This window comes from Vigna angularis, chromosome 11 (genome assembly GCF_016808095.1).
Source record: "Vigna angularis cultivar LongXiaoDou No.4 chromosome 11, ASM1680809v1, whole genome shotgun sequence".
NCBI classification, from domain to species: Eukaryota; Viridiplantae; Streptophyta; class Magnoliopsida; order Fabales; family Fabaceae; genus Vigna; species Vigna angularis.
Genome location: NC_068980.1, coordinates 22,342,305 through 22,359,102, shown reverse-complemented (window position 1 = coordinate 22,359,102; position 16,798 = coordinate 22,342,305). Strand labels below are relative to the sequence as shown.

The window sequence follows — 16,798 nt, the reverse complement described above, 5'->3', positions numbered from 1 at the left end:
CTCTCCCATATGGTTAGTTACTGCTATACAATGAGTAAAAGGTGACTAGAGGATGGTAATTACTATAACAATGAAATATGACAAGTAACACCAGCTGTGTATGCTACCAGTACTAGTACTGCTCACCATAATACCAAATAATACACACTTGACCAATCCATAACAAAACTATTTAAAACCAAAATTATGATGAAGCAACAAAAAACAAATTATTCAAAATTATCAGCTGGAGGACGGTGGCTCATTCTACGTATGGCTTAAGCAACATGGCCCCATCTGTGTGATCATGTTGCAGGCAGCAGACACATGAATTGAATATTTGAATAATTATTTTTTGTGACACATTTTTTTCTGGGGCTTCTGTTGGTGCCAAGTCAGCATCTGTCGTGGAAGGAGAAAAAAAAAGTACATGGGACTGAGAGGGAAGAAAAGGTGGTAAGGTGAGGTGAGGGGGTGCTTACTTCTTCCCCTTTAGCTTTAAAGAGTTGTTAACCACCCTGGCATTTCCTATGCCTTTGTTTTTCTTTTGGACATTCCTTTCTGCTTTCTGAAAACTCTGCAACACACAGCAGCATTCTTTCATATACAACTCCACCACCCTTTTGCATCCACCAACTCTTTCACAAGCATTCATTCATTCATATTGGTCTTGTTCCACAAGCCACCATTCTGATTTTCATGATCAGAAGAGTTTAGCACATCATGGTGAGAATCTGAACAAGAAAATTTGTTCTCTTTGTGTTGCTGATCACCTCTCAACTTTTCTGGTGTCAGATCATGTCTGTTAACACTTTTCATGCCTTGTTATGATTGGTTCAGGGAACGCCTGTGAACATCATCGTTGGATCACAGGTTTGGGTTGAGGATCCTGAGGATGCATGGATTGATGGTGAGGTCACAGAAATCAATGGCAAAAATGTTAGCATCACTGCCACAAATGGGAAAACTGTAAGCCTTTTACTTGATCATAGAACTGGAATATTCTAAGTATTGTCATTGATTGGTGAAACACTTTGAAACTTGATTAGAATGCTCCATATCATAGATGTATATATAGCAGGCGTTTCAGAGATAGGTAGAGACACGGTTATCAAACTCGCGAGTTCGTCGAGAATTTTTTTTAAAGTAAAACGAAGTTGGTTTTAGGGCTTACCAGATTAGGGTTTTTTAATTTAGCTCACTCACGAAGCTCATCTTCTTTCTTCGCCTACTGCGATTCCAAGAACTCGCACTCAGTTCTCAATTTGGCGTCGTCGCTCGCGATCACCGTTAGCCACCGTCACAGTCGTGTTAGCCGTCGCCCAAGATCGTCGTCGCTCGCCGTGGGTCGTCGTTGCTAGCAGTGGGTCGCGTCTGCGCTGATTTGCAGCCCCTCGCCCCTCACTCTGTTCTGTTATTTTTTATAAGTCCTTTTTTCCCTCTACATTTAGATTATTTTTTATAGTGAAATTCTTTTATACCTCTGCACTTGGATTATTTTTTATTGTGAAAAGAATTTATATGCTCTTTGTCGTTATGCATTTAGATTATCTTTTATCAGCATATAGAAATTTTTATTACTTTTGGTCCTTCTGCAGTTAGATTATTTTTTATTTTGGAATTTTTTAGTGAACAAAAATTAAAACAAAAAGTCGGGAATGGTTCAAATTCAACTGAGCAACCCAAGAGCATCTTCTTTTATTAAAACTAGAAGTAAAAAATGCTCTAGTCAGATATTAGATGAAACATGAGATAAATATTAATTGATAATGGTAAAAAATTAACTTATTTATTTAAAGTACTTTTAAGTTAATGGAAAGCGGAATAACTTGTTTAAAGAATAATATAAGATGATCCATCAACCCTAAATTTTATTCTTTTTGTTCTGTAAGTGGATTTTTCTTACTATAGTATTGTGTGCAGTGAAAACTATAATATTATGTTATGTGATAATAAAGCTGAAACTTGATCAGTTTTTGTTCTTAGCCTGGTAGAAGACAAAAGATAGGTAGAAAAAATAATAATACAAAACCAAGGTGAAATTTCAGTACAAAAACCTGCAGCCGCAATTTTCAGCCTCATCACATCACCAATTTTAGAATGCACAGGAACTGAAGTCACAACACATTCTTGTTCAGAATAAAAAAATTATTCTTTTCCTATCACATATTTCAAATAAGATTTCCAAATTAAGTATAATAAAGAATTAACTAATTGCTCAAATGAGAAAATTATAGTTTATTTTAGTTCTTTCAACAAGCTCAGGTACCATAATTTGATTGTATTCTGACTCACTCAGCCTTGTCCACTCAGAAGGATGGCCCAGAATATATCACCATTCTCACAATTTTTATACTTGAACATAAAGGATCATACAAAACTAAACATTAGCATTTACCTCAATTTCAGATGGTGGCAGATATTTCAAGCATATACCCCAAAGATACAGAAGCACCACCTGCAGGAGTTGATGACATGACCAAGCTAGCTTACCTTCATGAGCCAGGAGTCCTGCATAACCTTGCAACTCGTTTTTCTCTCAATGAGATATATGTGAGTCACAACCAGTTAATCTACTTGTCCATTGTCATTCTTAATATATTTCATAGAAAAGTTATATAAAGGAAAAGAGAGTAAAATCTGACGAAAATAAATGAAATAAACAGACATATACAGGGAATATCTTAATTGCAGTGAATCCTTTTAGAAGATTGCCACATTTGTATGACATCCATATGATGGGGCAGTACAAAGGTGCAGCATTTGGAGAGCTTAGTCCTCACCTTTTTGCTGTAGCTGACACATGTTACAGGTATGTTTTCATCGATGTAGAAATCTATTTTGCACAGGTAAACTCAAATCAATCATAGAGTTGACTCAGTCAAATGTATCAGGGCAATGATAAATGAAAATGGAAGCCAATCCATTTTGGTAAGTGGAGAGAGTGGAGCTGGTAAAACTGAGACAACAAAAATGCTCATGAGGTATCTAGCATTCATGGGGGGTAGATCTGCTACTGAAGGAAGAACTGTAGAACAACAGGTTTTGGAGGTGAGTTTGAACTACTTACAAATAATTTCTTAGAACCCAAATAAGGTACGTGTAGTGACATTATCAGTTCTGCAGTCCAATCCAGTGTTGGAAGCATTTGGAAATGCCAAAACTGTCAAAAACAACAATTCAAGGTACATTGTATAGATATATTTTCTCAGGTCTCATTTTCTACAACAATTCCCATTTTAATTTATCTTACAAAATTATTTGAGTTTGTGCCAGTCGATTTGGTAAATTTGTTGAAATTCAATTTGACAAGAATGGGAAGATTTCCGGAGCTGCAATCCGAACATATCTACTTGAAAGGTCACGAGTTTGCCAGGTCTCTGACCCAGAGAGAAACTACCATTGTTTTTACATGCTTTGTGCAGCACCACCAGAGGTGACTTCTTAATAGTTATCCTGAAAATAATTCAGTAACATACCATTTCCTCACTAAATCTAACAGTTAAAAGTTTCTAAATAGGATGCCAAAAAGTACAAGTTAGGGGATCCAAGGCAATTCCACTATCTTAATCAATCAAACTGTTATGAAGTGTCAAATGTAGATGACGCAAAAGAATACTTGGAGACCAAAAATGCAATGGATATTGTGGGCATTAACCAAGAAGAGCAGGTATTGATCAGTTCACAAGTGCACCACATTTTAATGAAACAGTGATTTGATTATATCCAAACAATTGGTTAAATAAAATTTCCCTTCACAGGATGCTATCTTCCGTGTGGTAGCTGCAATCCTCCATCTTGGAAACATTGACTTTGTCAAAGGGAAAGATGTGGATTCTTCCAAATTGAAAGATGATAAATCACTCTTCCACCTACAAACAGCTGCGGAGTTATTCATGTACGAGCTTTGATCTACCCATCAGAACTGTATAATTCATATGCTTCAACTTTGGTGTCTCTTAACATGTTTATGTTCAGGTGTGATGCAAAAGCACTGGAAGATTCACTTTGCAAGCGTGTCATTGTAACTCCTGATGGTAACATCACCAAACCTCTGGACCCTGATGCAGCTGCTTTGAGTCGAGATGCCTTGTCAAAGACTGTGTACTCCAAATTGTTTGATTGGTAAAAACAACTAACTAACTACACCAACATGTAACTAACCTTGTGCAGTACAGAACATTGAAAATCCAAAAGCTATTATGTAAAGGAAACGTGTTGTAAATACCATATAATACATAACTAAACCTTCTGTAAATAGAAGTGCTTTGCTTGTATGGCTTATTCTATGAGCATATTTTCAGTTTTGAGACAAGGAATGAAAAATTCTAAATGCATTCTTAAAATCTGGCAGGATTGTGGACAAAATTAACAGTTCAATTGGTCAAGATTCCAATGCAGTAAGCATAATAGGAGTCCTTGACATTTACGGATTTGAAAGCTTCAAAATCAACAGGTAAATAGCATAATTTTACAAGCAGAAGAACTAGAGTTTCTACATCTCTATCTTGTAATCTCATTGTTCTCCATTTACAGTTTTGAGCAACTATGTATCAACCTAACGAATGAGAAGTTGCAACAACATTTTAATCAGGTATGGTAATAACTTCTAAATACAACTTGAGCAGCATTATCTGCTGCAATACATAATGTAAAAACGCATCTGTTTCAACAGCATGTATTCAAGATGGAGCAAGAAGAGTACACAAAGGAGGAAATCAATTGGAGCTATGTAGAGTTTGTGGATAATCAGGATGTTCTTGATCTTATCGAGAAGGTATTCTTCATCATCATTGCTTCTGAAAATATTTTTTCTATTAGATCAACTTATGAAACTATTTGTATGTCTATCATGCAGAAACCAGGGGGAATAATCGCTCTTCTAGATGAAGCCTGGTATGTCCTTTTACTCAAAAAAATGTGAAAAACAATAGATGAGCATATTTGCTTATTCTATGCCTGCGAAGTAATTCCTCACTATGATAGGGTGGAACAACTTACTCCGATGGATTTTATTTCCTTTCTAAATAAAAAGCGAAAACTATAAAAACAGGAGAAATTTTAATGTTCTTCTTCTTCTTCTGCAGCATGTTCCCAAAATCAACTCATGAGACTTTTGCACAAAAGATGTACCAGACATATAAATCCCACAAGCGTTTCAGCAAGCCAAAACTTGCTCGAACAGATTTCACAATTAACCATTATGCTGGAGATGTAAGTGAGAAAGTTCTAAATTTTTTCCTTGGCCATTGACCAATAATTAGAAATTAATCGTCACAGAACCCTTTTGATGCACAGGTCACGTATCAAGCAGATTATTTTCTTGATAAAAACAAAGATTATGTTGTAGCAGAGCATCAAGCTCTATTATGTGCTTCCAAGTGCCCATTTGTTGCTAATCTTTTCCCTCCTTTACCAGAGGAAACTTCAAAGCAATCCAAATTCTCTTCCATTGGTTTACAGTTTAAGGTAACAATTCAATTTCAACATTTACTACTTCTGCCTATTTATAGAAACGATCAATCCATGAATTGCTTCTGGACCAAATCTTAATATGTAGCAACAACTGCAATCTCTCATGGAGACACTGAATACAACAGAACCACATTACATACGATGTGTGAAACCAAATACAGTTTTGCAACCTGGGATCTTTGAGAACTTCAACGTCTTGAACCAATTAAGATGTGGGGTAAGTTTAATTTTCCAAATTGTCTCTGAAATACGTGACTATTCAGTGATCTTGAGAAAGTTTCCCAGCATAACATTCGTACCACAAATCTTTCAGGGAGTACTTGAGGCAATAAGGATTAGTTGTGCGGGATATCCAACAAAAAGAACTTTTGAAGAGTTTCTTGATCGTTTTGGAATGCTTGCCCCCGATGTCCTTGATGGGTATAAATTATTCATGTCTACAAGAAAATAAAAATGATTTTTAGACTTTGATTGTCACTAATATGGCATTCACACCTTAAAGAAAATAGAAAATAGTGTTAAGAATTATGAATCAAAGATGAAATGCAACCATGTTCAGTTAAACTACTTAAAGCATAACTTAAATACAATAGATAAGAATAATCTACTTTGCGCTTGCATCTTGCATCATAGAAAATCAATTCAGGATCACTTGAAAATAAATATCACAAGTCTCTCTCATTTTCATGTCTGATAAAATATATGATAAGCTTCATACACCCATATGATAAATAATGCTTTCTTCTGTGCAGTTCTGATGAGAAAAAGGCCGCTATGGCCATCTGTGATAAGATGGGCTTAAAAGGCTATCAAGTAAGTATGAAAAATATGTTACATAGACGATAAAGAAGGCATTATTGTCCATAAACTTGTAGGAATTCATATGTTATAATCTGTAATGCCTTTCCCCCTTAATGTTCCAATCAGATGGGAAAAACAAAGGTATTTCTCAGAGCAGGTCAGATGGCTGAAATGGATGCACGAAGAGCCGAAGTCTTAGCTAAAGCAGCTAAACTCATACAGAGACAAATCCGAACACATTTAACCAGAAAGGAGTTCATCACCCTAAGAAAGGCCACAATATATATCCAGAAGATGTGGAGAGGTGATCTTTCTTCACAATATTACAATTTTAGACATGTCCCCCTTTTCCTTAACTCCATGATTTTTGGTACTGTCCTGGAAATAACAGGAGTTATTCTTTTGATGCCTTTCATTTTTCAGCTAAACTTGCCCGTGAACTCTATGAACATATGAGGAGGGAAGCAGCTTCTATCCGGATACAGAAACATGTGCGTGCACACAGAGCAAGAATGTACTATACATCATTACAAGTATCAGCTATAGTTCTTCAATCAGGCTTGAGAGCATTTGCAGCACGAAATGAATATAGGTACAGAAGAAGAACAAAGGCTTCAACGAAAATTCAGGTAATTACGTCATTAAAAGAAATATATAACACCAACATAGATAAAAACTAGAAGATGCTTCATATTTAAATATGCATAATATGAATGAAATTACGTTGCTTCTCTTTATAATTGTAATTGTCCATTTTCTCACAGACCCAATGGAGAAAAGTTCAAGCTCTTTCTGATTACAAACAGCAGAAGAAAGCAACTGTTTCACTACAATGTCTTTGGAGAGCTAAAATTGCAAGGAAAGAGCTCCGAAAGCTTCGGATGGTGAGTTCTACTTTTATGTATCATTTTCTAAAATTTCATGCGAATTATTTTAACATATCTACATGAAAAAAAATGTTTCTAAAGTATAGCCATGGTAACAACTTTAAGTCTCTGTGTGCAGGCTGCAAGAGAAACTGGGGCACTTAAGGAGGCAAAGGACAAGCTGGAGAAGCGTGTTGAGGAGCTTACATGGAGAATAGATATTGAAAAGCACATGAGGGTATAGATTCTCGACTAATTCTCCTTGATAAAGCCCAAAATGATTTCAGTGAAATGGTTAATCCCTGTAAAATTTAACAGTGTAATTATCCTTCAAAATAATTTTTTTTGTAACAGATTTTAATCACAAATTAATACAGTGCACACTATTTAAGTTAGTATTGAGAAGAAAAACTTGTTTTCATTCATAAAGCATTTTATCCACCCCATCTAATCTGGAGAAAATAATTGTAGATGGATCTTGAAGAAGCTAAAGGGCAAGAGATTGCAAAATTGCAAAATGCATTACAAGAAATGCAAGCTCAGCTAGATGAAGCCCAGGCAGCAATTATACATGAGAGAGAAGCAGCAAAAATAGCAATTGAACAAGCACCACCTGTAATTAAAGAGGTACCTGTTGTGGACGATACAAAGCTAGAGTTACTGACAAATAAAAATGAGGAGCTGGAGGTAAATCTAAAGCTTTTTCTTCTTATATATTTGGAAAGTTTACTTCCAGCATTAAAATGGTGGAACAATCAAATTACATTAACAGTTCCAGTTTGTTATTCAAGTTACAATAAAAGTAGAATGTTCATTTAGCAGTATCTGAAAATGGTCTTATAATAAACAAATTTTATGTACATGAAGAAACATTGAAAGTTTCATTCATAAAAGTATGAGATACTTCAAAATAAAACATACAAAGGTTAAGGGAGGCATTTATAATTTTTTTCCCCATAATATTACATCTTTTACCACCAACAAATTAAAAGAAATATAGTAACAAATTTTTCATAGGAAATATAGGAAAAATGAAAAAACAAATAGTGGTTAACATACAATGTATATATTTCAGAACCATTTCCAAATGAAAAAATGGAGAAGGTAACTTATATAAGAAAACATATATTTGGACTCATTTTCGGCAAGGTAGTAAACACTACAAATGCAGCTATGTGGGGGGCATATGAAGCGTACTTAAATAATGTTGTAAAGAGCGGGAGAAAGTGATAGCAAGAAAAATGCAGATATATATATTATGACAGTCACAGTAGCATCCGAACAACTCAGCACATATAAAAATTCTGCAGTTGACACTTAGAAAGATGACTATACTTAACAATGAAGTTCTGAAAATACAGACTGAAGTGGAAGAGCTTAACAAGAAGATTAAAGAGTTTGAAGAGAAATTCTCAGAAATTGAAAACGAGAATCAATCAAGGGTGAAAGAGGCGGAAGAAGCACACGTTAAAGCAACACAACTTCAGGAGACCATTGAAAGGTTGACAAGTGATATTAGCCACTCAATATCTTTTCCACCATAAACTGGCACTGACTATCTATTCTTTATCACTTCAGATTGGAATTGAGTTTGTCAAACCTGGAGTCTGAGAACCAGGTTCTATGCCAGCAGGCTTTGGAAGAATCAAAAAATGAAGAACTCTTTGAAGAGATCAAAATGTAAGTTCTAACATATTATTGCCACCATTTTTATCATTTCTATATCTTACTTATATTTAGCAGCCAGAGCAAGGCTGCAGTTGAATGTAGCCAATAAAAAAAGTTTATGTGCATACATGAGGTCTCTTCTTTTAGGGTTAATTACTCTGATGGACACAACTCCCTTAGCCAAAGGGGGCACACAAATGATACACCAAAAATGAGCCTGGTGTAGGTCCAGCAATTGTTCATGAAATAGATTTGAAAAATTCATATGATAACATATTATGGTAAACTGATCCTTCCTTTCATTTTAGAAGTTTTTAATTAACTACATTTCTATGGTTACTTTGCATTTATCACCTTCTGTTTAATTTTTTTCAAGTTTCTACAAATAAACTCAACTCCACAACACAGGCCATAATAAATTTAGGAAGTAATAAAATTGTGCATGGATCATGTCCAAAGAGTGGCCTTTTAGTTTGAGTGACCTATTTGTTCAAAAGTATCTAGGCACTTCAGATTCATGGACCTCTTGCTTGTATACTTATTACCCTGTTCTGATTTACCAAAGTGGTCTTTATTGTGAGAATTTCTCTCTTTGGTGATTTATTCCTTCTGCTTATGTCTATAAATAATACATACCCATTGGAAGTAATTAAGACGCAATAACACTATTTTCTAATTTATTTAGAAAAAATCAGAAGAGCTAATACTCCACAATGAAGAAGAAAATATTTGTTCCTGATATAAACATCGTATATCATGAAACAAAATAATAACAGAATCCCTTATTGACGTTGTTTTCCAAATGGAAGAAATATAAAACTAAAATTAATATATATATTCTATTAAAATACTAAAATTTACATGTTGTCTCTAGCCTCAAGGGTCAGATAGCAAATCTAGAATCAGAGAATGAATCCCTACGGAGCCAGGCAGAAGCAGCTGCTGCTTTAGAGCAGAAAGTCCATCCAGAGAAAATAGAAACAGACCATTCAGCAGCTGCTTTAGAGCAGAAAGTTCATCCAGAAAAAAATGAACCAGACCCTGAAGTTGCTGTTGTAGAGAAGATCAAAGTGCAACCAAGAGTTATTGCAGATAATGTGACTGCCCAAATCAAGGTAAACTACCTTAGGTTTTGCTTTAGAAATATTTCACTGTTTAAAATTTATCTTTTATGATGTGGCAGAATTTCGATAATGGAATTCAGACAGAGGAAGAATTGCATTCAAGAAAAGTATTTTAAAATTTACCTCACTTCTTTAAGAATTACTGGCTGTGTAATAAATAACAGTATGTTCATTTCAAATAATAAATTATGTTTACAGGAATCAAAAGCACCGCTCTTCTTGCTTACTAAACAAAGATCACTCACAGACAGACAGCAGGTATGTTTCAAACGCAAGACAAAGTCAGGGAAAGTTATGCAGTTTCACACTAAAATAAATGATTCTCACAGTTTCGATCTCTTATAAACAGGAAAGTCATGATGCACTGCTCAAGTGTCTCGCTGAAGATAAGCGATTTGAGAAAAACAGACCAGCAGCTGCTTGTATTGTATATAAAGCACTTCTTCATTGGAGATCCCTTGAAGCAGAAAAAACACATATTTTTGATAAAATTACACACACTATCCGATCATCTATAGAGGTAATATTCTCCAAGAACTTTAGTACATTAACAAAGTTTAAGGAATTCTTAATAAAAATCCTCATTTCAGCCTAAATTTAATCACTCATATTGTTGTGAGAAAGTAAGTGGCATTTTATGTTCTGGCAGAGTCAAGAAGGAATCCATGATCTAGCCTACTGGCTTTCAACTATTTCAACACTTCTGTTTTATCTACAATGCACAATGAAGGCCAGCAATACAACTAAGGCAGTGTCACGTAATCGAAACTCCCCTGCCACTTTGTTTGGAAAAATGGCACAAGTAAGCTTTTCAAAAGAATTAGTTTTTGCATTGTATTAAATCAATGTTTAAAATATAATGGTGCTTGATATACAAATTCAGGGTTTGCGTTCATCTTCAATGGGCTTGGGGATTTCAAGTGGCTACAGTGGAATGGTGGAGAAGCCAAATGATCAGTCTAAAGTAGAAGCCAAATATCCAGCTATTCTGTTTAAGCAGCATTTAACTGCATATGTGGAGAAGATATATGGAATGATCCGTGACAGTCTAAAGAAAGAGATTAGCCCATTCTTAAATTTGTGTATACAGGTAAGCATCATAAGATCAAATCCAAAGTACAACGGAAAATTAGGTATTGCCTAAGTTAAATCTTTCATCATCGCTGGCAGGCACCAAGATCCATAAGAACTAGATCAATAAGAGGATCATCCAGAAACATCCATTCAAATATTGTTGCAAAACAGCAAGCATTACATATGTACTGGAAGGGAATCGTGGACAAGTTAGATCATGCCTTGCGTATATTGTCCGATAACTATGTAAGCATGAATTACTCACTTAATATTGCTTTTGCTAGTTTGTACTTTTCAGAGAAGAGACTTTCCAATATTCTTCATCCTGTGACTTCAGGTCCCTCCCATCATTACAAGAAAGATATTTAGTCAGGTTTTCTCATTCATGAATATCCAGCTATTTAATAGGTGAGAAGACTTTCCAACAATTGCACAAAACATCTTGGAGTAGTGAATCTTTACAGAATATAATATAAATTCTCATGAAGTTTTTGAAAACTTTTGTCTGGCAGTTTGTTGCTTCGTCGTGAGTGCTGTTCCTTTAGCAATGGAGAATATTTGAAGGCAGGATTGCATGAGTTGGAACTATGGTGTCTTAAAGCAACAGACCAGGTAACTAAATATTTGGAACAACCTAAGGAAAAAGTGCAAGAGACGCCTTTTCTACGTTTTTTATCTTTTGTATTTGGTTTATTTTGCAGTTTGCTGGTTCATCTTGGGATGAACTCAAACATATACGCCAAGCTGTGGGATTTCTGGTATACCTTTTTGGATCAAGATTAAAGAGATTGCATTCTTAACTCTTTCATTACCCTTTCCTCAATATTCAGTTTTTGAAATGCTTTATTTACACAGGTTTTGCATCAAAAGACTCAAAAATCTTTAGAGGAAATCACAAATGAACTCTGCCCGGTAACTTAACTAACTTACAAAGAAATCTCAATGCTCAATGAGTATCTTACATAGTTTCTACCTTGAACCTCTCTGGATTGAACTAGCTTTTGTCTAACATGTAGATATCTCTATTAAGAAAGAGCTTTTACTTTAAATTTTATCCAAATAACATATATAAAGTACTGGAAAAAGAGCCTAAGTCTTGTTTTCTTGTTCATTTTTCTTACATCAGGGGTTAAGTATTCCACAAATATATCGTATTGGAACTATGTTCTGGGATGACAAGTATGGAGCACAGGGATTATCTGCAGAAGTAAGTCCTGGTCTCCAAAACCATTTTTGTTTCTCTTGCTCTTTTTTGTGGACAGTTTGTCCAACCTTACAAATTCATTTGAAATATGATGAAAATTTGCAAACATTCAATTTTCTTAAAAATGCATTTATATCTTTAGAAGAAACAAAGATACTTCTGAAAGAAAGAAACTCTGAAATTAGAAGTCAAACTACCACTTTAAAATATTACACTCAAGATTTGCATCATAACTGATTGTTTCATTGATGTAGAAAAAAACAATACTTTAAAACATATTCACAATCAACTTCCATTATTAAGTTTCATAACCGTAGAAAACAAACAGGCATTATTAAATTAATCAGTATCACAACTTTATCGTGCATCAGATGACCTTACCACACACGATAACTAATGATGTTTCAATTCTTTTTTTCCCCTTCTGACTTTTACAGGTCATTAGCAGAATGAGAGTGATTATGACAGAAGACTCAATAAGCATACATAATAGCTCATTCCTTCTAGAGGTGGATTCCAGGTAAGTAACTATTAACATGCTTCTAAACCAATTTTGATTTCCCCCCTTTTAAAATTCAAATCCAAAAGTCACTCCCTGGCCAATAGAAACAATTTTCTGACAAGCTAATGCACTGATTCTTTTTACAAAACTCAGCATACCATTCTTGATGGAGGAGATGTTTCGCTCCATGAGTGACATCCGCCTATCAGACATGGATGTGGATCCACCGCCAATACTCAGGCAAAGGTCTGACTTCCATTTCTTGTTGCAACAAATGGACAGTGACTCTCAGTGAGCTGGTGAAAGTTTGCTGCTGATATTAGTTATAGTTTCTGATTTGTATTGATTTAATTTGGGTTTGTGTGGAGAGAGTAATTGAGTGGTGAGGTGAAGAATTGTAATTAGCTTATTTCTTTATTCTAATTTTTTTCCATTTGTTTTCGGGAAGATCCAAATTTTGTTTATTATTCTTGTAAGGCTTCATGTCAAGGAAGGCCACAGTTAATTTTGTCATTGTTGTATAATGTTACTTCAAAAAGTAATGAAATGAAAGGAAGTTTGGCTTTAGTTCAATTTAGCAAACTAAACAAAGATATGTATTAACAATTGACTCAGAGGATCTTTTTGTAGGTCTGAAGTTGTTAAACAGAAGAAAAAAATTGAGAAACCTACTGGAAGGGAGAAGTTCTTGAATGCTCTTATTTCAGGGTTCCCAATGAAAATGATTCAGAAAGTATGCAGTAAAACAAGAATATTTTACAATACTACATTTAAAAGGAAGGTTAATTATATTTTCCAACACTAAGTGCCCAAATGGGAATATCTCTTTTATTATTTTCAGAAGCTCTCTTAGAAAAGTGCCAAAAATGGACATTTATTTCTCCAGGGGATTTGAAACACCAACAGAAACACCCCTTTTAGATGATATGATACCGATCTCCCCTGGATGGTGTTATTTAACTTATGCAGCAATTTGTATGGAGGATTTGTCAGGAATATTAAAAAAAATTATGTAGAGAATGTATGTATATGTACAACGAGATTCAAACTAAGGGAAGCCAATATGATATCCTTAACTAAAGGCAGCTTTTATGCATGTTTTGATTGGAGGTCCTTTTACAACATCTCATTGTTCATTTGTGAAGAAAAGACACTTTATTTGTGGCCACTCCTGGCCTGCCTTAGTTTCAATCACCATGAGGAGTGCCATAATTACAATTTTAAGGATGATGGTTTAGCCTTGCATCAATAGATATTGACTTAAATAGAGCTTATAATGTTTTGACAGTTTTTATTAATAATCTGATTTTTTGGAATTGAGTCAAACCCTAAACCCGAATCTATGAGTTTGCTCTGTATCTCAGAAAGAATGAACTTCAGATTTCACTTTCCATTCCTTCTCATCTGTCCACCTTGTTGAAGTTATTTCCATCACACCAACAAATTCTAGCATCATCTGACAGTCTATAGTATTAACAAACTATAAAGCAGAAAGTAATTTATGTATGTATTCCTTTGTTTCCTTATCATTGGTGCAATTCTTTCAAAAAATTTGGACCATTTCTCGATTTGTGCGTGTCATCCTTGCGCAGGGGCCATGCTAATCTTCTCTGTATCGTTCCAATTTTATCGGATGTCCCCGAAGGGACAATGTTACAACGAGGCTATGGAATTATAAACAATTGATTAGTACGGTATTCAAGCGAGGTGGGACATCTACCCGTTTATTCCAAATTTACAGCCCTGGTCTGGTGAGTGAATAGTGAATTTTTCACTAAAGAAGATGCAATTGAAAGGTAATAAAAACTGGTTAAAGTAAAAATAACTTTTCCAATTTATAATAAAATTTATCATTACGATAACAATTTAAAACTTACTGTGAAATCTTCCGAAAGTGTAAAAGTTCAAACTTCACGAAAAAGTTTAATGTTAATTTTTCAGAATGAGTTCATTAAATTTAGTTCTCCCTCAAGATCTTCTTCCTCCCATCTTGACCCCCATATATTTTAAATTTTAATTGCCATTTTTTTTTATTTATTTGATTTCTTTTGTCTAGAATTAAAGGCTGAAAGCTTTTGTTTATGTCTACTCCGATGCGTCTAATGTCCCATATTTTTTATAAGACGACATGAAAAATAGTTTAGATATATCTTTTTTTATTTTAACATTAGTGACAAAATTCAAATTTGGTGGCTAAACCCATTGGATTATAGATACTGTGAATTGTGCGAAGCTGGAAAACGAGTATTCTGGAAAGTTCATTCAAAAAGTTTTTAATTTTAATATTTAAAAATATTTGAAAAAGAATATTTCACAACAAATAAGAAAATACATTTGATGAATTATATTATTTTAAATAAAAATATTAATTTAGGATGGTTCACAATATCGTATAAAAGAACGAAAAAATAAAAGTAATCATTTGTAATATTATGTATTTATACAGCGTTAGATTATTGTTTAATAATGAAAGTAATCATTCGTAATTCTGTTTTTCTGTCTTTTCTGATTTACACAGCTCTGTTAACCTGTGTTCTTGTTGCTCTGTGTATAAATAAGCTTTCATCCAAAGCTTGTGTATCATATTCTTTCAGATAATAAAAATTCTTTTCAAGTTTCTATTATCTCTTATTTCTTGTTTACCTTCCTTATGTTTTCAAGATGAACTCGTAACAACAAAAATGGTAACAGTAATCACCATACACTGGAAACCATATAAATAAACAAAGATTCAAGTTTTACTTTCAATATTGAAGATAAAAATCTAAGAAAAGAAGTTAAAATTCTTCTTCATCAATGAATTCCAGAAGAAGTTTAACCTTTATCATTTCGCACTATGCAAATGTGGAAACAGAAGCATTTTGGGCAGCAAACAAGTTCCATGCATCTCAAAAAGCTTGTGTTCAATCGTGACATTGCAGCACATGATCATGAACACAGTAGCCACTAATATGATGAACACTTAAGTTACAACATTTATGGTTTGGAACCAAAATTCAGCAAACTAAAATGTAGTTTAACTCTAATATCGTAAACTAATAATATATCTTGTCACATCCGTCATAGTACTACTTCTAGAGAGCAATTTAGGTTATCTCTTGTGCAATCATCAGAAGAGTGAACAATCAATTAAAAAAGGTGGTAGAACGGGTTGAAAATTTAAAATAAAAAAAAAATTTGGACCATTTCTCGATTTGTGCGTGTCATCCTTGCGCAGGGGCCATGCTAATCTTCTCTGTATCGTTCCAATTTTATCGGATGTCCCCGAAGGGACAAGCCATGGTTGGAGCTCTGTAAATATAAACTACTTGAAAACTTTGTACCCTACCGATGTGGGATTCGCACCGATGCATTACTTGCTGCTCCCAGGGACTGAAGTAAGAGGAGAAAAGAACTTTCACCTAGTGGGAAAGACACTCTTCGAAGTAAGAGGAAGTACTAAGATTGTGTAATGTAAAAAGGTGAAAAATTAATAGTTAATAATAATAATATAATTGATATTACTTCTTATTGTAAAAATATGATTTTAAGATGGTTTATTACTATGGTTTTAATCTACCTATAATAATAAATTAGACAGTAATATAATCGTAAATAATATGTTACTTAAAATTAAAACCGACATAAAAGCTGAAGGTTTATTTACTGCGAAGAGTGAAAATTAATTTAACGTAAAATACCAAGTCCATTCATTTTAAGTAAAATTAAAACTAAATTAACTTTTTTTTAAATATTGAAATTATATTGAAAAAATGTCCAAGAAAAAAAAAACTATTTAACCTCATTCTTATTATTATTATTATTTCAAAAATTAAAATTAATTTTTAATATTTATATATTTTCTTGAATTTTATATGCACTGAGAAATAAAAAAATTAAAGAGAAAATGTAAAATTAGGGAAATTAAAATCACTTATAGAATAAAACTAAAAGTACAAATAAATTAATAACAACTTAAGTTTAGATTCCATCGCATATATCATTTAAGTGAACATTTTTGGAAACAATAACTACTCAAAAAGCTTTTAAAAATTTTAAAATGGTATTTTCAAAAGAAAAATAATTGAAACGCACTAAATCTCAGTATTTTGTTCAACTTAATCAT

General features: G+C 33.7%; 1 protein-coding gene, 1 long non-coding RNA gene and 2 other non-coding genes across 5 annotated transcripts; 1 reads left to right on the top strand and 3 right to left on the bottom strand.

Annotated features, from left to right (window-relative positions):
* Positions 1-80: 80 nt before the first annotated feature.
* LOC108334022 (uncharacterized) lies at positions 81-1,462 on the bottom strand. Its single transcript, XR_001832643.2, has 2 exons — positions 1,154-1,462; positions 81-928 (listed from the first exon to the last, which is right to left on the bottom strand). It is a non-coding gene; the product is annotated as an uncharacterized LOC108334022 (long non-coding RNA).
* On the top strand, positions 565-13,260 carry LOC108334020 (myosin-12). Of its 2 annotated transcripts, XM_017569602.2 has the most exons (40): positions 565-705; positions 820-948; positions 2,389-2,532; positions 2,646-2,791; positions 2,874-3,030; positions 3,106-3,164; positions 3,256-3,415; positions 3,500-3,649; positions 3,741-3,877; positions 3,958-4,104; positions 4,334-4,435; positions 4,516-4,573; positions 4,655-4,756; positions 4,838-4,875; positions 5,067-5,193; positions 5,278-5,448; positions 5,540-5,671; positions 5,768-5,874; positions 6,207-6,267; positions 6,382-6,559; positions 6,679-6,884; positions 7,020-7,139; positions 7,261-7,359; positions 7,593-7,808; positions 8,483-8,622; positions 8,700-8,801; positions 9,664-9,904; positions 9,973-10,020; positions 10,112-10,171; positions 10,263-10,433; positions 10,563-10,715; positions 10,797-11,003; positions 11,084-11,233; positions 11,325-11,395; positions 11,500-11,599; positions 11,689-11,745; positions 11,843-11,899; positions 12,114-12,194; positions 12,629-12,711; positions 12,847-13,260. In XM_017569602.2, exons 1-40 carry the CDS (start codon positions 703-705, stop codon positions 12,986-12,988), a joined length of 4,812 nt encoding a protein of 1,603 aa, XP_017425091.1. In that variant the 5' UTR covers positions 565-702; the 3' UTR covers positions 12,989-13,260. The 2 variants fall into 2 exon arrangements, with proteins under 2 accessions (XP_017425091.1, XP_017425092.1); XM_017569603.2 differs by lacking the exon at positions 9,973-10,020.
* A 979-nt stretch (positions 13,261-14,239) lies between these two features.
* LOC128194854 (U6 spliceosomal RNA) lies at positions 14,240-14,342 on the bottom strand. The gene has a single exon (XR_008246303.1). It is a non-coding gene; the product is annotated as a U6 spliceosomal RNA (small nuclear RNA).
* A 1,522-nt stretch (positions 14,343-15,864) lies between these two features.
* Positions 15,865-15,967, bottom strand: LOC128194853 (U6 spliceosomal RNA). The gene has a single exon (XR_008246302.1). It is a non-coding gene; the product is annotated as a U6 spliceosomal RNA (small nuclear RNA).
* Between the last annotated feature and the right edge of the window lie 831 nt (positions 15,968-16,798).